The sequence below is a fragment of the Engraulis encrasicolus genome, chromosome 15 (genome assembly GCF_034702125.1).
Source record: "Engraulis encrasicolus isolate BLACKSEA-1 chromosome 15, IST_EnEncr_1.0, whole genome shotgun sequence".
Taxonomy (NCBI): Eukaryota; Metazoa; Chordata; class Actinopteri; order Clupeiformes; family Engraulidae; genus Engraulis; species Engraulis encrasicolus.
In genome coordinates this window covers 2,136,040-2,162,121 of record NC_085871.1, presented here as the reverse complement: position 1 = coordinate 2,162,121, position 26,082 = coordinate 2,136,040, and the positions used below count along the sequence as shown (strand labels likewise).

Here is a 26,082-nt window from a genome sequence, read left to right as displayed (position 1 = left end):
AAATATGAGACCCCTACTGAAAGACCAACCAAATTTAATTTTTGTTATGAAATGTTAATGCTTAGATTCATCAAAAGAGAGGTGGGAATTAATATAGGGGGCTTTGGTCAGTGGCATGGCCAAACATAATTGTCATATTATGTCAATTAAGAGATCAATTAATTATTGAGATTATCTACCGAGCGTTCTCTTATGCTCCCGATGGAAACGATCACCTGCAAGGCCGTGCTCTGAAAAAAAAAAAACATATGTCAGGCTATCACAGACATGTAATCTCATCAAAACGCAACAAAAAACAGCCACCACTGAAAATGTGTGCATGCATACATTCTTTTCATTTGTAAAATCAGCTACCAATTCAGTAAACTGAACTCTTAAAACTAGGAGCATTGACAACAGTTTATGGCAATATTTTGAGCAAGACAATTTCAGTTCAAGCTGACTGAATGATAACTGATTACTTTGGTGACGATTCGAAATTTGATGATGTGAAAGCATGTGGTATGAACACTGAAGTACATGTATTTCCTTGGACACATGAAAGAATGCAAAAAACGAAGGGTTCAACGTGGAATTATTTGAAATCTGATGTGGACAAATGTGGAATGGTATGAGGACCTCCTGTGTGCTAATTGCAAACCTCCAATGCAGACATCTTCAACCAGCGGACTCCGGTCCGCATACGGACGCAAACGTAATGTCATCCGTACAGAAACAAAATCGGTCTGTGTTCAATACATTCCTAACCCTAACCCTAACCCACAATGTAAATGTTTCAGCGGAGTACGATTTGCCCTCTTGTTCTCTTCATTCTTCATAGTGTCATTCTCATTATGTTTGCTTATATTTTGGATTTATGTCACTTGTATGTTGACAGACATACAGTATGTGCATGTTCTAACTTTAGTTTTTTGGTTCTCTCCTGTCTTAAGTTGCACTTGCTTTTCATCCATGGTATTATCTTGTACAAATATTTTGGCTAAAGATGGGAAATGTGGGGTTGGTGGTATTGGCAGAGCTTCAGTGTGTGTGGGTGTGTGTATGTGTTTTGTCTGTACTTTGAGGACCCTCTCGAAAACAAGATTTAATCTCAAGAGGCTATCTTCTAATAAAGAAATTTGAAATTATAATAATTATTATTGTTCTTTTATTTTCATAATGTTTCAAGCGAGATTTCACAGCTATGCGATTTCTGGGTGTATTTCCGTGTAGTCAGTCTTGCAACAAATCGGAAAACAAAAGATCAGGCTGTTTAGATAGAGATTTAGATTTAGATGATTAGTTTATCATCACTATGACAACTCAATGAAGCTGCAAACAAGAGGCCAGCACAGCCAGCTATTATTTGCGTCGTTCAGTGAGGAGCGGGTTATAGACACGCTCCCATTAGTTAGCTTTCTGCAAACAAAAAAACATGGCGTGCTACAAACTGAGAAATAAATGAAAGGTGGGTTCAGAAAACCCAGCATTTAAACTAGACAGACAACGCCATGTGTACTGCTTTGGGGGATGAACATAACTCCTCTGCAGCAAAATGAATTGAAATCTTTTTATTGAACGAAACTAAATCTGCTGTGAAAAAATGCTACGCATTTTAGGTGCATGTCTCTTGCAGAGAAAAGCTGCACACTCTTATGTTTCCTTCAATTGTTTTTGTTCTTATTTTTAAATACCTATTTGTTATTTGTTGAATGATGTCCAACTGTATTTGTTTGTTGACATTGTTGAATAATGTCCATTTCAACCTCATGTAAAAGCAACAGAGAAGTTCGCCGTGACTGACTTGGCATAGTTAGCATTCCATTGACTGGTCAGTAGATGATTTTAAGGCATGGCGCAGAAAGATTGATTGTATAAGCCTTGTAGAAGTCTTTTGTGTGTGTGTGTGTGTGTGTGTGTGTGTGTGTGTGTGTGTGTGTGTGTGTGTGTGTGTGTGTGTGTGTGTGTGTGTGTGTGTGTGTGTGTGTGTGTGTGTGTGTGTGTGTGTGTGTGTGTGTGTGTGTGTGTGTGTGTGTGTGTGAGAATTGCAAATGCCAGCTAGCCCCCATACAGTGGAAATTTTAAAAGTTTACATACACAAATCATTTTTTTCATAGTCTCCAATTTTAAAACCACTTGGTATAGGAGTTTATCTAGTGTTTAGATGTTAGGCCCTATACCTCGAGCACTGAACATATTCTTTCGCCTCCTTGCTAATTGCTCGTTTCCTTCTAGGCTCAACAGTCGTGTATGTGGTAAAGATCATTGTAGATGGACCCAGATGACATGTGAAACTCTTCTCTGATTACAGAATGGAACATTGTTTATCTTTTTTATATGGACTATCTGGGTTACATTGAAGGTAATGTAAAGTCCTCAGCTTGAAAGAACGCATATTTGATGGTATTGGGGTGCAGTGCCAGTACAGCATGGCCATCCCTGGTAGTCGCTTTCTTCTTCTACTGCCAGGTCTGGAGTGTGGACGAGGTCACAAGACACAGTGAATTTTTTACAACTGTCATTAATTATCCCCTACAATTAATGCTGACCAACAGCTGTAGTTAAATTGGCCACAAAATGAACATTAAATGCAGGACACTCTCTTTTGACTAGAGCCGGGACTTGCAGCAGCCGCTCGCACCAACAATTTAATTCAAATTCTGGACATCTGGCCTCAGGCTACACTTCCATACTACACAGTGGCCAGTGCATTTTCCCGGCGAGTAATCGTTCTTATCCAATCTACTTTCTTTAGTCATGTGGAGAGTTAAAGTGAATACATGGATTCACCGTGTTTATAAACACGATGTTGTGAGGAGGGGCAAGACACTGGCAGCCAACCACGTGGTATAATTTTTTGACCAATAGCGGTTTCCAACAATCAGAGGTTGAGTTGTGCGCAGCTAATGTCGTGCAGCCAGGAGAAAACAAAAATGTAGAACCCATGTATACTGAGTTGTGAAGTTGTGAGCAGTAAAGTAGTGAACAGCATACACAGCTACCAAGGCATTTGCTGGAGGATGGACAGTCAAGGATTTTGCATCTGAGCCAGGGTTGCCAATTCAGCTCATTGTATGTGACTTGCGGGTTACGTTTTTGGGTTTGTCCTTTTCAGGGTTGGGCTTGATGTTTGCTTCTGCTCTGAAGGTGATTGGATGCTTGTAACTTCAGGTTTCTCAATGACTACTCACTCACATCACTCACCTTTACAAGTTAGTCTACAACAACATTGTTAACTCCCACTCACTCACTACGTTTACACTCAAAAAACTTCTCCGGCTCGTTCGGCTGCTTTCCCCAAACTGAACTTGCTGCCACGTGAGGAGGCTCTGGATTTTCCTATCCCCATTTCCATTGCAGTCCCCGACGTGGGTTTTCATAGCTTTCACACCTACAGCTCCATATCAACATGGACATTTCGCTTCCACTGCAGTTTACTTTTGTTGTCTTGTTGAGTCTTTGTATGTGTTTGTAGGCCTATGTCTTAATTTTGTGTTAAAAGGTTTGTTAAGCGTCTGAGTATCTTGAAAAGCGCTATATAAAAATAAAGTATTATTATTATTATTATTACATGATGTTTTTAATTCCAAATTAATAATTCAGAATTAAATATTTCCGTCAAGTATACTTTGATCTTTCCTTTAATTTCGAATCAAGAGGTGTTTATAAGACCCTTTCAAAGAGGAATTAAGCTTTATTCAGAATTAAATTGAGTTAATTCCGAATTAAATGTCTCATGTAAACGTAGCCATTGTGTCTGCCTCGGTCACTTGCATAGATTTTAGCTACCACACAGACGCTCGCAAAGAGCAAGGTCTCCTCTCAAAAGTCACATGACTGAGAGTCAACTTCCTAGTTGTGAGTGATACTGCGCTATATAAATACATGTTGTATCTTGTTGTTAAAGGGACACTGTGTGAGATGTTTAGTTGTTTATTTCCAGAATTCATGCTGCCCATTCACTAATGTTACCTTTTTCATGAATACTTACCGCCAGCATCAAATTTTAAGTATTCATTATGACTGGGAAAATTGCACTTTTCCTACATGAAAAGGGGGATCTTCTCCATGGTCCGCCATTTTGAATTTCCAAAAATAGCCATTTTTAGCTGCAGAAATGACTCTACTTGGACCATACTAGAAAATATTTGTTTATTACTTAGTAAACTTTCATGTAAAGATCAAATTTGGCAGTAGGTAGCCCAGTTTCAATGAGCAGCATAGTTGCAGTACCTTTTTTGACCATTTCCTGCACAGTGTCCCTTTAAGTCAAGCGATCATCTTTTACTATTTGATCCTTCAACAGGCCTCAGAAAATGCAAGACCTCCACAGTTTTGGAAAAAGCTCCCAAAATTCAACAAACATAGGCCACCCAGCACTTTGACAAAGACATCACTCTGACAGGATAAATGTGCTTAAAGCAGACAGTAAAACACCTGTGACCTCCTCTGCAGTTGGTTGATACGCTCAGAAGCATCTAGACCCTTCGAAGGGGGGAATGATGGAAAACGTTTGAGAACCACTGTTCTAAGGTATGATTACAAAGTGCATTAAATGCTGTGTCAACTGATGCTAAAATGAGTCAATAGTAAGTGAACGGTGACTCTGCCGACCACTTTTGCGGTCTGCTATCAGAAACAGAAACCGCTGTCACAACTTTTTGCTGACTGACTAATGGAACACACATTTGTATTGACTGTTGCTACTCTGGGATGAAAAATATTCAAATTGCAACAAAACATTTTTTTATGGCAGTATAGATTTTCAGACAGGCATGTCCATGGGAACCACGGAAACTTTCAAGAACTGCAGAGGGTGGCTTGAAACATAAATACAGATCTTGTCTGTCACATGCTTGTCTCTAAGCGCCGATTCTCATTTAACAGACATTTGACCCAAAGCGAACTGTTCACCTGTGGATGGAGATATGTAGCTAATCGGAGCCTCAACCAAAGACAAGGCAGTGCCTCTGTAGCAGCAGCATTGTCAGGAATACAGAATGCAGCAGCATACAGGAAGCTGAAGCAGAGGCCTTAGTGAAAACGTTTTGTGCAACGCTGTTTATAATGCCCAAGAAATGGCTACTATCGTACTAATGTTAGTAGCTAATAGTAGTTAGTAGCTAATAGTAGCTAATTCATGGCGAAATGTGTCCTAACAAGTGTCACCAAGTTCATACTGTTAATTTCTGCATGATCACCTTATTTATTTTTTATCTACTTTTTTTTATTTTTATATTATTTGTACTTCTCTTTTTAATCTACAGAGCAAACTGGAAAAAGAATTTCCCCTTGGGGATAAATAAAGTTTAATCTAATCTAATCTAATCTAATCTAATACCGTCACCACCAAATACTTCTTTAAAACTGTACTAAGCTGTGTAGCTCTTCTGTTTATTTAATATTTGTATTACTCCTTACTTTTCTGTTGATAACGCAAAGTCTAAAGTTTCTTTTGGTATGTTGACATTAACATAGAACTCAATTTCCTATGGGACTTGAAAAAACTGGCTGAACTGAAATAGCTGGCACTCAATGAGTTAAAGACTGTATGTACACATTGCTCGACAGTAGTGGTTATAACCTGAGATACCTGTATGCGCTTTAAATATTTGTATTATTCCTTCCTTTTCTTATCTCCCTGTTTATACCCCCACTCCTTGCTGTTTCAACTAAACATTTGTCACAATTCCCTTTGTGCACTTTTTGTTAATGAACAGAAAAAGGACTTGCGCAGATGCATTATGGGTAGCTACTTACTGTCAGTGATGGGCTCCATGCAAAAGCCAAGAAGAGCATGAAGAAAGTCAACAACATTGTTGAGTGAATCCTTGTTGACATACTCCCTCATTGTCTGTCGGAACTGCAACTTGTCCATCTTGTACAGTGTGGTCAGGCAACTTTGAGCCTAACACAATGAAAAAAATACACACATGTAGTGCCATCTTGACTTACCAAGTTGCAAAAACATGAAATGTTGAAAGGGGCACGTATGCAAAGTTGACTGAATAAACATTGAATAAAAATGTGTAAAAACTGCACATAAAGCATTCATTCAACTGTCATGAGATATGATTCCACATTTATAACAAACCGTTGATGAATGTCAAAGACAAAACAATAACAACTTGTCTAAATGAAAGCATCAGTTGTAAAGCAGCATGTATTATGAAACAACCCGCAATATAAATCGTCTTCCTTAATTAGGATTTTTTTAAGGACTTTTAGGACTATGGTGTTCTGGACACCTCAGAGAAACGATTAAGGCTGAAAAGCATCACATGCTACCAGGGCTTAACATTGGCACCTGTCAACCGGCCAAAATGCTGCAAAAACTTGGCTGTTGCTAGTAACAATTTCAGTCTCACTAGCCACTTTGATAGATAACTTATTCCTTGGTGTGATAAATCACAGCAGTTGCATCAATTGTATGTATTTCAATGAAGGAATATTCTAAAGAAAAATAAATGACACCAAAACACTTGCTAGCAGAAACATTAATACTAGTAACTCAGGGAAACCACAATGGCCGGTGAGCAAAAAAGTTAACGTACTGTAAAGCCCTGCAAGCTAAATATAATACTTTCAGAGAACGGCAACAGTTGTAGCTAATATCAAACTAAAAACAGTTTTAAAAGCATCCACCACAGACATCCACCACTTTGAGAATATGACAAAAAGTACAAAGCACAAACACAAAAAAAATCTAAAACATATAGTACTTAAGGGAACACAATCACATCACATGCCTAGCATTTCAGGGCTATATTGTCTCGTTATGTCTTGTCATGTCTTCTTTAATATCTGTATGAATGACTCTAGCCACATCAAAAGACAATCTGTGACATTTGCAGCAATGCAATAAAGTTTTATGTTTCAAAGTATAGCGTATGGAAGGCTATGTGTGTACGTGAAGAATATGAAACTGAAAATGAACCTGCATGCGTAGGCGATCACCAGACAGCCCCCGATGACCCTCTCCACAGCCGTATGCACAACCGAGGGACTTCACTATCTTGATGAGCATAGCCAGCGCCAACCTGTGAGGGCTGAGAGATGAACTCTCCTCCTTTAATTGAGAAAAAGAGTATGAGGAACAAAATGAGAGAAACAAGAAGTTAGAAAAGAACATGCAGTGGTATCCCAAAGCTTGGACACCCTTTTGAGATTGGGATTTTGTCACATTTTCCAGACCAAAATGTGTAGAGTAATGCTGTGTGTATACCAAAAGCGACCTACGCCACCGGAGCAACTGAAGTCATTATTTCTCTCCAGAGGGTCGCCCAATAAAGCGGCCAAAGTGCATTTGCCAAAAGTTAAGCGACCTTGGCGACCAGAGCGAATTTCAGTGATTAAAAGTCTAATATTATGGTAATGATGGCCTATGACGTGGCGAAAACCATTTGGAATGTTCATATCTCCATATAAGGCTGACAAGGCCTGTTATGTGATCAACTAAATCAAACATGTCAATGGCACGTCCGGAGCGAATACAGCAAGTTCATGCCAAAACTTCAACGGCCTCGGCTAGCTTAGGTCGTTTCTGGTGTACACACAACTTTAGGTCTCTGTCAAGATTCATCATTCATCCAGGTCGTGTAAAAAAGACTTTAGTTGTAAGCAACTTCTTGAAGATTGATAGAGATTCTGTTCCTTAACAGGGGTGTGTGTTCATTTTCTGGTTGATGTACGTACAAGTGAACACTCACCTGTTCTTAGATCTGATACCCAGTCTGTACCCTTGGTTTCAAACTCGGATGCAGATTCTGATTGCAAAAGGGAACCATACTAGATAGGCATTTCAGCCAATACACTAAACTGCCAATAGTTTAGTATTTCTGTTGGTTTGTGGATCTGGTACCACATTACAGACAAACTGGTAAAGATGGTAAAGCATTTATGTAATGGATCTTGAACCCCCCCCCCCTTGAGTTAAATGACTGAATTTTACCTTTCTCCTGTATTTCAAGCTTTTCTCTGAGTCTAGCAGTGCAAATTTTACCTCAAAAGTAGCAATATACCGGTATGTATATATCTTGTAACTGGTGGCTGGTGTATTGATTTTTTATGGATTTTAACATACCATAGTTTAGCATAAATGTCAGCTGTCATGACAGAAAATACAGAACTGCAATCACAGTACATTTGATTGCTAAAGCTGAGTATTGAGTGTGGAGGGAGCCATGTATGGCATAGTTCAACTTATTTACCTCTGTGAAATAGAGGCCTTGATGGCATTTTGGAGGGGATTTTTTCCAATTGCATGTTACTTTTTTTGTCCCATGGTCTGGTTGACATTTAAATGGAATTGCCCTGATACAAATTATTGTCATTCAGATTTTTATACCCATAATGTTGACCCATTACACTGCACATTACTCTTTGTTTACACTTTTATCCGGGGCACTTCAGCCATGAAGTGATGTAGGGAGTGGAAGAGTGAGATTCGAACCTGCAACCCTCTGATCTAAAGCCCATCTCTTTAACCATAAGCATAAGGCTGCCCACTGTATCTACTGTACTATCTCAACACAGAAATACACACTGGTACATAAATGTGTGGGATACCTTGTGTCTGTCATCTTTTAGGCCACTGTCTCGGCCATCTCCTCCACCCCCATCTCCATCGCCACCTCCATCTACTCCCACTCCAAGGTTTGTCATCCCACCTAGTATAGTATAGGGAAATATGTAAGATTAGGAAAATTTCATATACATTTGTCCATTTGGTGTTTTTTTTTTACTTCTAGCCCTGTAAGACCCACTGTTGCAGAATTACAACAATTTTTGCATCCCCCCAAAAACTTTGTTTCTTTTTTTTTGTTCAACCACATAAACATACTCATTTGGTCCTATTGTTCAGTCTCAGAATGCTATTGGGTCACACATTTGTATATAAGGCCTGCCCTAAGGTCAAGAAGTCACACAACCTCCAGATTTTTGAGAGAGCATCGACCCCTTCATTTATTGGACTGGATTTATCTGATTGAAGTAAGTAAAACGCTTTAAATATTTTTTTGTGTGTTTATTACAGTGTCTAGAACATGCCCATGTGTATTCATTGTGAAAAATGTGCCTTACATTTTTTAGAGCTTGTTTTGTAATTGTCTTCTACTGATTTTTCTCGTCTAGCTCTCACAGACGATGCAACTGTCCTCCACACACCGCTGCGGTACTTTGAAAAGTTAATCTCAGAAGACAAGATTCAAGCTCTGGCAAGCCATGTAAATGAGTACAGCGTTCAAAATAATGGAAGATCTATGAACACCACAACCAAGGAAATACAGAAAATGTTGGGCATGTACCTGAGGATGGGCTTGGTACAAATGGCTGGAACCCGTATATTGGGAGACAGATACGCGGCACCCCCCAGTTGCTGATGTGATGTCCCACAACAGATTCCAATCTCTTTTGACAACATTACATTTTGTGAACAATTTGACAGTGTCAGAGACTGAAAAGAGGGACAAACTCTGGAAACTCAGACCATGGCTTGAGTCATTCAGAGAGAAATGCCTGCAGGTGGTACCCAAAGAGCACAATTCTGTGGATGAGATGATGATTCCTTCCAAGGGGAAGTTCAGCAGCATCAAGCAGTATACTGTATGCAAGGCAAGCCACACCCATTGGGATTCAAAGTATGGGTGAGAACTTCTATATCTCTATACTATAGTATCATAGATGTACCGTATTGGTCCGAATATAAGACGTGGTTTTTGTTATAAAAATAGTATTCTAAAAAGGGGGGTCGTCTTATTTCCACACGCTAGACAACATTTTTTTTTTTACCTGAATGCGGTCATTATGCTTCACAACAATGCCACAATGCCACAACTGAATAATGGATAGGTTAAGAGATTAATTTGTCCATATCAAATTTGCAGATGCTGGTTTCGTGATGACTGTTGCACCGCACGTCTATCAACTGTCAATGTCAACGCGATGCAGTCGACAGTGCAAGGAGGGAAACACATCAGTCAATCGCGGCTTGTTGCTCTGCTTTTATTTGTGTTCGGTTTTACAGTCTCATCAGGAAAGCATTGGTTGTTCTCTATGGTCACCCGACAACACCACTTGAAACTAAAGAAATGAAGGGTGATTTGACGAACAACCTGTAGCCTAAGTTTTGGATGCTGTCATCATCAGCCGATCAATGGTCATCTGTGTGCGCGAGAGAGCGGCACCTTTGACAAGCATGCCTATTTGACGATATCCCTCAACAATGCAACAACATAGAATAATGGTTAGGGCAAGAGATTGTCTTGTTCATATAAAATCACTACGATTTTACCCTTGGCACGAAATTAATGCCAATCGGACTTCTAATGTCAACTTGGTGCTGAACGGCAGCGCATGGGTTTCAAATGCAATGCGTCAATCTGCTTTCAGATCTGCGTTCGGTTTAGTCCAACAAAAAACTTTGAATGCATAAAATGAACGGCGATTTGGCGAGACGGCTACTGGTTAGGCTAGATATTGCTGTCAACTAAGCATTTTGCAAAATCTGTGCATTGCACAATAGGTAGCCTATCTCTACTGGACTGGTTGCCTGGCTGGCGAAGATGCTCTGAGTGTAGGCTATGTTGCGTCGCACTTAGAACAGGCGCATCCAGGCGGCTGTAGGTGCCCACAGGCGCTTGACAGGTAAAGTGAGCAAAGAAAGGAAAAAGGGTATGAGTAGCAATCTGTGGTCTTTTATCATGAAAATGTCATGAAAATGATATTGTGAAATTTGTTCTATGTAAAAAGCCTCAGATTTTCCAACAAATTAAAAACTGCATTTGAAAGAAGTTCCAATGTGAAACAAAATTTTGTTTTCAAAAAACTTTTTTTCCCCAAAACACGGGTCGTCTTATATTCAGGATTGTCTTATATTCGGGCCAATACTGTCAACACTCTTTCCTGGTCATGTTAATCTTGTCTACCTCAACTGACATAGTATGTTTATTGCATATTGTCTATCCCAACTCATTGAATGTTCTTTGCACAATTATCTTTATTACTCTACTCTGCTCTAAGTTCTTGTTGTTGCAATAAATGACTGTTCAGAACAACATGACTGAGGTTATTTTTCATGTTATACTGTTCTGGGACAAAAGTAAAACCCTGCAAAAGAATCCTTAGTTCTGTATTGTAGTTTAGACAATGAGTGCAAATGCAGGAGATTCTGCTCTCCGTTGAGCCCACCGTTGCAATATTACAACATTTCCGTAAAAACTTACAAAAACATATTTTTTAAAAAAACACATCATTTTCAGCCTCAAAGGCCTCCTACAACATCTTAATGGTTGATTTTTTTTTGTAGTGTTTTTCCATATTTGGGTTTTAAAGGGCTAGTACCCCCCTGAATACAAACCAACCTGTTTCCATTTTGTCCCCTTAAAGGAACAGTCCACCTCATTTAAAAAAAATGCTTATATGTAGTTAAGTCCCAGTAAAATAGGACAGGATTTTTTCGTCTATGTGTTGCCTTGCCTAGTTTAACAGAATAGCCTAATTAAGCGTAGCAATGCTTGTCTATGGGAGCAAACAAAACATCATCACATGTACTTGTCAACTACTTTAAAATTAATGTAAAATTCACCAGAGTGCAAAACAGCTATTTAATCCTGTCCTGTGATCACTTGAGGCTTGATGCTAATTCTCCCATTGACTTCCAGTGATTAAATCACCAATACATCTAAGTACTGTAGCAAAAGCTTTACACCACACACTGGAGCACCTGGAGAGTAGCGGAGCGTATGTCAGAATGCTTTTCCTGGACTACAGTTCTGCCTTCAATACCATCCACCCAGGCAGGCTGATTGAGAAACTGACAGACCTTGGCCTCCCAACTCCCACCTGTAACTGGATTCTGGACTTCCTTATAGAGAGACCACAGGTGGTGAGAATGGGGGGGGGGGGAGGTGTCCTCTGAGCTCACAGTCAGTACGAGATCTCCACAAGGATGCTGCCTCAGTCCTAAACTCTTCACACTGTATACCCATGACCTTCTCTCAAGCCATGACAACACCATCATCATCAAATATGCTGATGACACTACCATCCTGGGGCTCATCAAAGAAGGGGACGAGTCAGGATACAGGTCTGTTGTGAACTACATCATTGACTATGGGGAGACAAACGACCTCATCCTCAACACAGACAAGACGAGGGAAATTATAGTGGACTTTAGAAAACATCCTCCTCCCCTACAGCCTCTGCACATTAAAGGGACAGAGGTGGTGAGGGCTGAAAGTCATAAATTCCTAGGCATGCAAGTAACATCAAACCTGAGCTGGGGTCTGAACACCACATCCATCGTGAAAAAAGCCCAGCAAAGGCTGTACTTTATTAGGATGCTCAGGAAGGCCGGACTGAATTACCGCCCTCTTACCCAGGCCTACAGAGGACTTGTAGAGAGCATCCTCACAACAGGCATCACTGTCTGGTATGGCAACATCACTCAGGCTGAAAGGAAGTCTTTGCAACAAATAATCAAGACTGCGGAGAGGATTATAGGCACAGCACTTCCCTCCATGGACTCCATATATGTACAGCGCAGCCATAGGAGAGCAGAGAGAATCATTAAAGACCCACTCCATCCAGCTAACTCTCTGCTCAAACACAAGAACTGCACATACAAACTGAGACACAGTAGAGCGGACAGCATTCCTACCAGAAAAGCAAGGTTTTTCAACAGTTTCTTCCCAGCAACAGTGAGGCTGATGGCAAAAAAGAACATTTGATCCACCTTTTTTATTATTCTTTTGATCTCTTTGATTTTTATCACTTTTTAATGTATTTTGTCTTCCTATTTTTCTATTTAATTCTATTTATTGACTCAGAGGGCCTGCACAAGAGTTCCTATGTGCTTGGACTACTAGTTTATGCACAAATGGCAAAATAAACTATTTTGACTTTGACTTTACTGAAAACATTAAGAAGAAAATTACTGCATATGCACATTCATGGATAATGGTTTGGAAATACTGCAAATACTGTATGTGAAAATAAAAAGGGTGGACTGTTCCTTTAATATTTAGTGCCAAAATAACTTGCCATTAATGGTGTTTTATTTGCAAAGAATTGTCTAGCAGAGTAAGATACCCCAAACCCCGCCTATCCAATGTAAAGGAGTGTGCTTAAGTTTGGTCTTCTAAGGGGGAGTTGTCCCCTACTTCTTCTTCTCTTCTTGTGGCGTTTACCTGACATCACGTGGATCTAAGAAATTTACGGGCTTGATGTATTTTACTCCTCTAGACAATTCTTTGGTGTTTGCCATCCCACCTGCTGAGTTCCTAACATTGGTTCCGTCTCTGGATCGTGTTTCAGAATTTTCCTTGTTCTCAGAGCCCGAGAGGCCTTTGTCTTTGCCAGGGATGCCAAGCTGTAGCAAACACTCAATTATGCTGAGTGCGGCGTCGCACACCCGAGAGCTGATGTCATGATTGAACACTGCATACAGTGCACGCAACACCGCCTGCAAGGAAAAAGGAATACAATAGTCTCTCATGTTAATCACATTACCCACATTACACAATAATGTATGCATTACAAAAATTGCTACAGTGTTAAACAATCTCTTATGGCCATGTCATTGTAAATGTGTGCATACCATGCATACAGTACCACACCATGTATAAACCACTAGAATCTTTTTTACTTCTCTGTGAATAAAACAATAACCACCACGACCATGCTAATTACTATGATTTTTAAAGTCTTAAGCCTTACAGTGAGATCCAGCATGCCATTCTTCAGAATAAAGTTGTTGGTTCCTTCAATGATGTCCCCCTCTTCGAGTGAAGAATAGTTGATGCACGAGTCGGTTAGCGAGCGCGGCAGGTTGGCACAGGCGAGGGGTTCGCTGGGAATCTCAGGTATGGGCACTGGGCTGCAAAGCTTCTTCATGTGCTCCGTGAAGAAGTCAGCATAGCCAACATTAAACGAAGCCACGGTGGTGTTAAATGTTGCCATGGTGATTGTGGAGATCTGGGATTGCACTTAAAAAAAATACACACATATAACGTATATTGTTTACATCCAGTGACAAAAGTGCAGCTATTTACAGTAATAATCATACAGCAGCACGGCGATGTGTACCACTCCAACAAAGAATTGATTAAAAGAGTTTCGTTGTATTGCATGCATTCGGGGAAATTGCTCTTACCCCTCTGTTTGGCCTTAACATGAAATGGAACACCCCTACCACTACATGTGAACGCGCAAAACGGAGGGGGAAGGGGAAAGGGGTAGGGCTAAGGGACGAAACGGGATTCATCCCTAACAACAATGAGAATCCAAATTAAACCAAATGTAAAATTGCAAAATTATGGGGAATATCTTACCACCCTCTTTGATAGTGTTCTCCACATGACTGTTAGTCTGCTCTGGCAGATTCTGATGTGAATGAGTATGTTTCACAGGCAGACTGTCAATGTCTGTTGCCATGTCTGTGCTGCTACGCCGGGTGAACTTCCCTGTGACAGAGACAAGACAGCACAAATCTAAATGAATTGGGCCTCATTCACACACCAAAACCTGTGCTTGCTTAGAGCATACATCATTTATGTTAATTTTGTGCTGTAGTGCTTGTTAACAGACTGCAGCACAAAGCACATTTAAAGACCTTTGAACAAGCAACTACTAAGCTACAATTAGAAAAAGAGAGAGCAAAACTACTTGTCAGTAGGCTAGTGGTTCTCAGAAAGTCGCTGCACTCAGCGGCCATCTTGATGATGCGTTCGGTCATCTATTCTAGGTTAAAGGATACATCCGGTATTTGGCACTTTCAGCCCCTTGTCTGCAATGTAATTTCCCAGTTCCACTGAAATGTTGATTTCTGCTCAGCTTCCCCTTACTCCTCAAAAGACACAAAATGTACGGGATTTAAACTGACAAGTTCAACCTTAACACTGTGGTGAACATTTCTACTTTTACTGTATTAGTCTGCTCTCTCATGTTGAAGTGCTGAATCAAATGGTGACCTGGCTACCTGTGATTAAGTACTACAGTTATAAGTGGACAGTATCACGGCACGTTTGATTGAGTCTTCTTGTGTTTTGTCTCAAAATGCTACTTAACGCTTCTATCACTGCATATTTTTTCTTTCCAGGAGGGTTGAAATACCCTCCCTTTAGTTTCTTTTAGCTTTTTTACCACTGTCAGGTAACTTTGCTTTTGAACAATTCTTGGCATAATTGTTACATGTAGGTTTCTGGGAAAGTGGGCGGCAGCTGGTTGGAGAGCGCTGTGGAGCGAAAGCAGGAGGAAGATCGTGTTGTCACTGAAGAGATTTCTTTTCTGATGCTGATCCTTTGTTGTGTGCGCCAGTGATTATGCCAATGCGTGCCATAGGTTGTCAACCCCTGTTTTATAGACTGAACTATTTTTAATATAATCTGCCATCATTTTTTTTTAATCAACAACTACAGGAAAAAGTTGCTGAAAACCATGCGTGTTGTGAATACTTTGTGTCCTGCGCTGCATGAGTAATAATAATAATACACAAGTTTTGTGCAGGACTTTTCTTATGTTAGAGATGCTTAACAGCAAATTTCTTTTCACATATTTCACAAAAATCAGAAACAAAACATGCTATCGTTTTGATATGATCTAGGCAAAGTCTTTTGTATTACTATTCTTATTTGTGAATGCCTGTGCTTTACCCATTATTGTAGCCTGCCATCCCCCACGGTCAAGAGATCGGCGGTCATCTGCCAAGCCACTTAAACTAGAGAATGAGAAGTTACTTCTGGTTGGAGAGACGTCAAGATGGTCCTCGTGTACCAGGCAAGGTACACCCATGCGCCGCTGACGCTTCTTAGCCCCTCCAATGTGAAACGGAATTGAGCCTTTGCGTTCACGATCCTCACGTCGATTTTTGAACTATAACCAAAACAAAAGAATGCTGTTTTCACCACAGTCACCAATGCTTCTCCCATGCCAACATCACATTTTCTTTTTTTTAACTCTGCGTGAATTGTAGCTGCCAGGAAGGCTTGTTGAACTCATCTATTGCACAAACAAGCAAAATCCATGACATAAGATTTCCTTGTTTCAAACTTAGGTAGTTACATTATTGTACTGGAGTTTGGCAACAATCTCTACTGGAAAGCGGCATTATCCGCTTTACCTTCTTGAAGATGTTGATGCCCAGGTCCGAGGAAAGATCAGGGACAGCTGCCCTCCTGAGGTTTGTAAGGGACACTTTTGCGAAAGGCTCTGAGCTAGGGGACTTCTCCTCTTCATTACACTTCAGCATGTCCTGTATGTGCATACAGAACAAATTAATCAGAACAAAATTCAAGCGCATATGGACAAGATTCACACACACATTTTCACAAGTCAATAATAACTAAAACAAAAGCACCAAATGACAACGTGGTGATATTTCATTATTATTGAAGTTATTTAATTGCTTTTCAGCATGATCAGTGAACGTACCTGTAAGTAACCATCCCATGTTTTGTTCTACATGACCTTATAGTTATGGTGTAGCATTCTGTACTAACCAGGGCTGCGTTTCCCAAAAACTCTTAAAGGGGTATGCCACTATTTAGGGGCTTAATACAGTTAAAATCGTTGGCCAGGGTTCATAAAGGTGGTAAAGTGTCTTGTTTTTCATGTTAAGCGTTGTCTTGCTTTAAGACAAGTTAAAAGATGGAATATGTCGCTAAGCTAATGAAAGTCAATGGATCCGTGTAGCATGTAAGCAAGACAACGCTTAACATGAAAAATAAGACACTTTACCACCTTTATAAACCACAGCCAACGATTTTAACTGTATTAAGCATACCTCTTTAAGTAGTATTTAAGCCTAAAGAGTTCTTAAGTATGAGGTGCTGCCTAGCCAATATATCATATCACCTAAAGTTTATACATACATAGCCTACAATGTTTTGTACTGGTACATGCAAATAAAATGCTTGCGCGAAGTGCATGTGCGAGGTAAAATAGTGTATTTATGAACTTTTAGTTATGATGTGTATGATGTTATCTCGTAGTATAATTTTTTGCCCAGAAATATTAATATTCAGTTTGAAGCTAGAACTAATAAGAACACATTTGAGGAGTGTTTAGATTTTTTTGTGCCACCAGATCATTATATACAGGATCAGCAAGCTCAATTCATGAGGCCAAATCCATAAACATTAGCAGAATGCTAGCAAATACAGGAAATCCTCTGCACTGCTGGAAATACTACACACCCGAAAAAAAAGACAATACAGCTGCTTACATAACTCTAGCCATAGTTCTCACCAGGAATATTTTATTTATGAGAGTTGTGACTGGAAATAGCAATAGCAATTTTTTTTAGCATTTAGCCCTATGGACTCATTTTTCAGACCATTCCTTTTCCACTGAGGCGGCTCTGTTTCCACCAGTGGCAACAAGGTGGAACTGTGGCTACAATGGGAACCAATGGGAGATTTCTTTCTCATAGCTTCCAGTTTGTCTGCTAGCAGGAAAGTGACCCAAAAAATAACAATGCAAAATAGAGACAACTGGTAAGTTATCAAAAGTCATTTGTACCCACAGCGATCAGGTTATATAACAGCAAGCCCAAAGCAACTTCAGCACTTTAGTTCTCTCACCTGCCCTAATTTATTTAATGCATTTTAACTATTTTTACACAGCACCGTTTTTACTTCTGTTTTTATTTTCTGTTTTTATCTCCTTGTAATTTTTATTATATTTTACATCACATGTTCTTATCCCCTATTTATTTTAATGTGGTATGTCCAGTGTCTACTGTCTATGTGTTGTAGTATGTATTGAGGAGATGTGAAATGTTGACCACTTGAGTTTCCCCCTGAGGGATAATAAAGTTTACCTTGACCTTGACCTTAAACAGATCATGCCTTGCACACAGGAGCGCGGTGTAAGTGTGGCGTATGGCCGGCCTGACCAGACATGTCCACGATGCTCCTTGAAAATAGAACTCGAGTCTATTTTCCTGCACGGACGTCCGCGTTCAATGAGCGGCTTCCATTGAAAATGAATGGCTGCTGCCCACGGATAGAACGTGGACGCTGTCTGTGCAGTGTGAAAGGCACCACACGAACCTCTCAGACTCGCAATGCTCCCGGACATAAGAGAATATATGAACCACCTTTTTTTTTACTAAGTAAACAATGAGTCATCAGGTCAAAGGTCACAGTGATTCATCATGAATCATCAGATCAGATCAAAGTCCAAAATAAGATCAAAGTCCTAAATACTTAAGAGATGAGATCATCTTCCTCATCTTCATCCTTTTCCTATAGAAATGAATGGGTACCAGTGATGAGGGATAGCCCATGCTCGACACGTGACTTACCGAGAGGGGGCTCTCTCTACTCTCTATCAGTGGTGTGGGTGTGTGTGTGGGATGGGTGTGGGGGTGTGGATGAGGGGGGTGTTTTGCCACGACATGTCCAGGACATGGCTAGGGCCATATCCATGCGTACACAGCGTGGCTCGCTACGTATGCACTAGGCGTCCATGCGTACACGGCGTGGCTCGCTACGTATACGTACACAGCATGGGATCGCTACGCAACAGGGTGAATGAACTTTTGTTTACAGAGGGGCTACCCCTCCTATCGCACTCTCTTTCTTTCTCTCACACACAAAAATAATAATAAATATTAAACGACATCACCTACAGCTACACCACTCTGATATGGTTTATACCGGTTATGACCGGATGAAAAAATAGAGACTAAAAATGTAAATGATCTTTGACCTAAATTAATTACGATGGGGTGAGGGACATAAAGATAAGGTTCTATTTTTTAAAAGACACCCTTCCCACTCCCACTCTGCTCAGACACTTCTGTATAAGATGTACAGTTTTTAGGCAGAGGTTGTCATAGGTATTTCAAATGTTTTGTGTGCAAAAACTACTTCATTTATTTAAAATGAATGACCTCTCATGAATTTCCTTTATTGAATATTGTTCACACGAACTCTCATACTTGGCACCTGCCATCATCTTCTAACACATTGGGGTCCAGGAGAGGTAGGGTATGGAAAATTGAGAAAATGCTGAGCGTAATCTGGCAAATTGTTATAGCGTGCATTTCATTTTTCCTCTTATTCTGATTTTATGCAACACTCAGACCTATGAGTCTAGATGTACACAACTAAAAGTTTTATTTATATATAAATTATTATTAAATATACTGATGAAGACAATTCAATTATAATAATTGGAGTAAATGTAATCACATTTAGCTCAACATCTCAGCAAAGCAGCCACCAATCTACAGTTACATTGTAGTCCTGGTCAACCACAACAAACGTCCAGAATCTCCCCTGACTAGCAAGACTTGGATACAAACTCACAATTAGGTTAAAATATTTTGTCAGTGCACAGTCAAAATCTCAGGATAAGACAAAAATTCATATTCTCAACCTTACCCAATCTATCTCCCAGTCACACACCCATCATCGTCTACATTTGTACTGAACCACAAAATTAGCTCAAAATTTCACAACTAGCAGTCACATAACTCCAAAGTCTCCATACCCGTACAACCCAGCCATGCTCATCCCTCCACCCCCTTTGCAAACCTTTGCATCCCGGCTAATGGGTCACTTAGTAAGGGTGGCCCCAAACTCTGGAAAGTCCTCCCACATGCACTGTATCAACGCACATCACATTCCACCTTCAAAGCTTCAAAACACAGGAAACCTACCGACATGGCATGCCAACCATGGGGTTGAATGAGCTGATATCTGTTTGATATTTGCTTTGTTTTTTTTCTTCATGGTCTATTTTTATCTGTCTGATGTACATCTCTTCATTTCCGTGACATTCAATCCCATTTTTGGCTATGGCATGTCTTTCACAGGCTTGTCAGGGAACTTAGCAGGGGCACCTAGTGATTATTGATGCCTAGCCACAATGTACCCATCTCTGGAGATCCTTTAGAGTTTTCCTGATATTGAATCATACCTTATCTCTCTCTAGTCTATCTTACCAACCTGATCTCTTGGGACTGAAAATAGTAGGTGTGGGAAACCTCACACCTAGATTGGTGAGTGTCATTGTAGTTGTCATCTCATTGCAGAATTTTTCTGAGTAGGAAACACCCCATTTGCGAGAAGATGAATCCCCAAATATCTACATGATCATTCAAAGCTGAACTTGTGTTTTGTAGTGGTGAAAAAAAGAGTGTATGGTATTTCATTTTCAGCAGAGATGAAATGAAATATAGTCATTTTGTTAAAGTTACATTAGGCTATTAAAAGTAAACATAAAAATTGTGTTTCAGCAGCTCACAGACACTTGCATTGTTTCATATTTTATATCTCAGTCTTTATGACATTTGCAGCTGTGCTTGTACATGCACTGTGTACCCTATTGATTTTTGTCATGGCTCACTTTGAATACACATCAAAGTTACAACAGCTTGTTTTATAACACTTTTCCCATTGCTTAAACGTTTTGTGTGAAACATGACGCATAGGCCTACTGTTAAAATTCCGCACACAAACATAGGCTATTCTACTATTCGGACACATTTTGTCACACTGAAACTCTGCAAGGAAAACCATTTATGCCTGCAACAAACTCCTCAAAGCATATTACCTAATGTCAAATTGTCCATGGTGATATCAAAAGACCCACAGTAACATCAAATAAAAACACTGTTAGATCAGTATTGCATTTTAAAAAAATAGCTTCAGTTGTGTTTTATTGTTTGTTTGTTTTTTCAGTTCCATTAAAGATACATATTTAAGAGTCAAATAATTAATACAATAGATTAAAACAATGCACTTTACAAGTCAAACAAATAAGCCAACTTGGGTCAAAGATTGTCATGTATAACTGAAGAGAAATCTTTTTACATGGGCCTAACTGAGTTTATCATTCACTAAACATCTCTCCCCACGGTGTGGTAAACAATCTGTCAATGACCATATTCTGATTTTGTTCAGATATTTCGAGTTCATTTAATAACAAAATGTGAAGCACTTGAATATACCCACGAAAACGCTAAATGATCATTACTAATTCACCTCAACTTTAACTGATACACATTTTGCTAAATTACTTTAACTGTCACAAGGGTACACATTGAAGGTAGCCTAAAACACTAATTTCTACATAGTATCATAATCACAGCAAAAGCTGAAATCATGGGGAAAGGCTACTCCAAGATTTGGTCATCGAGTCTGCCCAAGCTAATGCCATAGAACAGCCTGATTTGCAAGGTATAGTCAAATAATAGCCTACCATACACAATCAGTTTAATCCACAGTTCATCTATTCACCCTTTGTGCCACATTGTTATATGAGTGTAAAATTACAAGGCTGTTTTGAAGCCTCAGTATTGGTATACAGTACAAGTTCTCAAATAAAAATTGAAATGAATAATATGACTTTTATGTTATTCTTGCACTAGGTGTTCGTGTTATGCAGGGGTATTAAAGCTGTGGCGTGTAAGATGGTGGCGTTGAGTGTCCAGAGTATAGGTTTTGCAACTATGCAGCTCATTAAAACTGTGATGCCTATTGCCAACTTTGATCATTTAATGAATATTTTCTGAATAATAAACCACTATTTACTAGTATGACCAAAGCACAGTAAGTTTTTCAGCTGAAAATATCTATTTCTGGAAATTCAAAATGTATGAAAAGTGCAATTTTGTCAGTCATGTTGAATACTTAGAATGTGATGGTGGTAGTAGGTATTCCTTTTAAAAAGGTAACGTTTGTGAATGGGCAGCATAGATTCTGGAAACGAACTACCAAAAATATTACACAGGGCACCCTTAAGTCTTAAAATGCTGTATGTTGGATACGTAGTGTTGACTGTATAGGATATGAGTTGTAAGCAGCAGCAGACGTCATAAATGCTGTAGGGAATCATTGAGAGTATTTCTGTAGGCCTATATTTCCCTGACTTTTACTAAATGTTTCATTATGACATGATCCTACATAAAGACTTGAATCAAAATAAATCAAAGGTCAAACACACGCAACAGTGATTTTAATAGGGTTGGGAATTGTCAACAACCTCACGATACAACGTAGGCCTATCACAATACACGGGTCACAATAAGCATTGCGATACAGTAGGCTACATGCAATACGCTAAGCATGGCATCTTTCTTATGCAGGGGTAGCAATAGGATGCCAGAGTGCACTGCAGCGTAAATTAATGCTGCCTTTGAACTCATCAACAGTGTTAAACTGCTAGCTAATACGTATCACGATACACTGGTCATGAGACCATAATTTATCTGAAGAGGTTCAATACAATATATTGTCATGACTTTTTCTTTGCACACCCCTAGTTTTTAACAGAGCATCACGGTTTAACACACACACCCTAAATCTACCATCTGGTCAAGGCAATGCCACACTTACCCTTTCTATCACACCTTACCAATTTCAGACCTACAGTAGTTGTCTCCAAGGCTATAATCATCAAGCATCTGCATGAGTGCATATCCCAAATTCAACCATGTTTTAAAACCCCTTATTGGTGGCTAGTGGTGTTGATACATTTTTGATCATTACATTATCCAAATTTTGGTCGCATAGCACCTATATAGGCTACTAGGGAGCTTTCAGAAGCCAAGAGAGCACTCTGTTTTTTCCAACTCACAGTTTAATCTCCAGAAAATGTTTGATTTCAGTCATCATAATCTACACAAAAAAGCCTATAAGCTTTTTTGACATTGAGGTATTGGAGCTCTAATGTGACTCACAGAATCCAACAGGGCCTACATCTCTGGTACAACACCATGAACCTAAAATTATCTACAGCATACTTTACAACCGAGTAGATTTCATTATGAAGATAGAACATGTGAAATTGTACAATGTGAACACGTAGTGAACTATATAAATTGAGCATTTTTAAAATACATTTGTGCACACATGATAATAGCATGAATAAGGTGTATAACACTATAAGGGGGGTATGTGAATCCTTTCAACCAGGTTAACACACAGGAAACCGCGCTGTCAGTGAAAAATATGATTCTTTTTTAGATTTTTTTTTTCCAGATTCTGTTACCTCAGGACTTCTAAAATTGTGTGATGTTGCAAAAGGTGATCATGGAGTTGCAGCACCACAAAATGTGTTGCGTGTAATGTATGCTTTGAAATATGGGTAGTAGCCATCTTGTAGCCCAATAAATGAGAAATTAGTGGATTTGAATGGAAATATGAAGTCCCAACCATTACAAGAGGCCTGGAGACATGAGAGGGATGGCTGAAATGCATGTTCATATACATTTGCAGCATCCACATTCCCCGCAAAAAGTTTATCCAGGCCCAGGAGGGTATATTGTATGTTCTACAAAATACAGTTGAGAAATGTGATATTGCAGCAGCTGAACATATCCTGAAAGAGTTAATTTTCAACATTTGCACCAAAGCTACCTACTTCATAATTCACTCACAATTTTCACAAACCATTTTCACTTATTTCTATATATGTTTTCGAAACTTTTTCAAAGCAGACTCCCACCACGAACCACGCATTGTAATTGCCAAACAGAGCTTTCTTTCATATGGCTTACACGGTAGCATTCAATCAATCACCACATCAGCCAAAAGACATATGTCTCACAGTGAAGAGGCACCACCAACAAAGCCTAAATGAATGACCTTCAATCCACAAAGATCAACAGTTCCGAAAACACAATAAGCATGTTTAAGACATTTTAGTCTTGTATTTTTTATTTGTATTTTTATTCATTTGGGGGTTTATGTGTCCAGGAAGGTATCATTGGGATATTGTATGTCATGTACATCAACCAGAGAATTTGACAGAGACGATAGCCAACATAGACCACAAACAGCCTGTCAAACCAAGCATACACGCTGGTGGTAACCCCTTATCACATACCCACTCTTATAACTATATAGCCACCAATATGGTAATGATCAAGTCTTACACGGTTACTTCAGGTTATCTGAAATCTCATTGCAATGTTGTTTGATGTAGTTTAGTGTTTTCGGCAAAGACTGAACACGCCTGTCGGCAGGCCCATCTGCAGTAAGAAGCCACGCAAGGAACATAAGTCAGGACATGGACAAAGATGACGTTGACAAAGATAAATATATTGAGATGGGAAAGAATACATAAATGATTTAAGTTGACATTAAACACACTGACATTGGTCTATTAAAAGTGTTTTAGGACACGATTCCTACAATGCTCTGAAGGTGATTCTTAGTATGTAGTAGCTGTTTTTATTTTATTTCCACATACTTTGGATGTTTATTATCATCGTGTAACCCCTAGGTCAGCAAATAAAATTGTCCAAAATATCGCAGCTACTACATACTAAGAATCACCTTCTGGAAAAAAAAATAATCTAAAAAAGAATCATATTTTTCACTGACAGCGCGGTTTCCTGTGCGTTAACCTGGTTGAAAAGATTCACATACCCCCTTTATAGTGTTATACACCATATTCATGCTATTGTCATGTGTGCACAAATGTATTTTAAAAATGCTCAATTTATATAGTTCGCCACGTGTTCACATTGTACAATTTCACATGTTCTATCTTCATAATGAAATCTACTCGGTTGTAAATTATGCTGTAGATAATTTTAGGTTCATGGTGTTGTACCAGAGATGTAGGCCCTGTTGGATTCTGTGAGTCACATTAGAGCTCCAATACCTCAATGTCAAAAAAGCTTATAGGCTTTTTTGTGTAGATTATGATGACTGAAATCAAACATTTTCTGGAGATTAAACTGTGAGTTGGAAAAAACAGAGTGCTCTCTTGGCTTCTGAAAGCTCCCTAGTAGCCTATATAGGTGCTATGCGACCAAAATTTGGATAATGTAATGATCAAAAATGTATCAACACCACTAGCCACCAATAAGGGGTTTTAAAACATGGTTGAATTTGGGATATGCACTCATGCAGATGCTTGATGATTATAGCCTTGGAGACAACTACTGTAGGTCTGAAATTGGTAAGGTGTGATAGAAAGGGTAAGTGTGGCATTGCCTTGACCAGATGGTAGATTTAGGGTGTGTGTGTTAAACCGTGATGCTCTGTTAAAAACTAGGGGTGTGCAAAGAAAAAGTCATGACAATATATTGTATTGAACCTCTTCAGATAAATTATGGTCTCATGACCAGTGTATCGTGATACGTATTAGCTAGCAGTTTAACACTGTTGATGAGTTCAAAGGCAGCATTAATTTACGCTGCAGTGCACTCTGGCATCCTATTGCTACCCCTGCATAAGAAAGATGCCATGCATAGCGTATTGCATGTAGCCTACTGTATCGCAATGCTTATTGTGACCCGTGTATTGTGATAGGCCTACGCGTTGTATCGTGAGGTTGTTGACAATTCCCAACCCTATTAAAATCACTGTTGCGTGTGTTTGACCTTTGATTTATTTTGATTCAAGTCTTTATGTAGGATCATGTCATAATGAAACATTTTGTAAAAGTCAGGGAAATATAGGCCTACAGAAATACTCTCAATGATTCCCTACAGCATTTATGACGTCTGCTGCTGCTTACAACTCATATCCTATACAGTCAACACTACGTAGCCAACATACAGCATTTTAAGACTTAAGGGTGCCCTGTGTAATATTTTTGGTAGTTCGTTTCCAGAATCCATGCTGCCCATTCACAAACGTTACCTTTTTAAAAGGAATACCTACTACCACCATCAAATTCTAAGTATTCAACATGACTGACAAAATTGCACTTTTCATACATTTTGAATTTCCAGAAAGAGATATTTTCAGCTGAAAAACGTACTGTGCTTTGGTCATACTAGTAAATAGTGGTTTATTATTCAGAAAATATTCATTAAATGATCAAAGTTGGCAATAGGCATCACAGTTTTAATGAGCTGCATAGTTGCAAAACCTATACTCTGGACACTCAACGCCACCATCTACACGCCACAGCTTTAATACCCCTGCATAACACGTAACACCAACTGCAAGAATAACATATAATTCATATTATTCATTTCAATTTTTATTTGAGAACTTGTACTGTATACCAATACTGAGGCTTCAAAACAGCCTTGTAATTTTACACTCATATAACAATGTGGCACAAAGGGTGAATAGATGAACTGTGTATTACACTGATTGTGTATGGTAGGCTATTATTTGACTATACCTT

The 26,082-nt window shown here is 39.3% G+C and overlaps 1 protein-coding gene across 1 annotated transcript in view; it reads right to left on the bottom strand.

The window, feature by feature from the left end:
• LOC134463615 (protein unc-80 homolog) overlaps positions 1-26,082 on the bottom strand; it is a 179,701-nt gene that overhangs the window by 134,850 nt on the left and 18,769 nt on the right. Inside the window, exons 9-17 of the mRNA XM_063216795.1 lie at positions 16,097-16,228; positions 15,630-15,849; positions 14,310-14,441; positions 13,696-13,964; positions 13,249-13,441; positions 8,548-8,648; positions 6,917-7,048; positions 5,740-5,887; positions 180-230 (exon numbers count right to left, since the gene is read on the bottom strand). Of these exons, the coding sequence (XP_063072865.1) occupies positions 180-230; positions 5,740-5,887; positions 6,917-7,048; positions 8,548-8,648; positions 13,249-13,441; positions 13,696-13,964; positions 14,310-14,441; positions 15,630-15,849; positions 16,097-16,228 (1,378 nt within the window). The remainder of the gene's footprint in view (positions 1-179; positions 231-5,739; positions 5,888-6,916; positions 7,049-8,547; positions 8,649-13,248; positions 13,442-13,695; positions 13,965-14,309; positions 14,442-15,629; positions 15,850-16,096; positions 16,229-26,082) is intronic.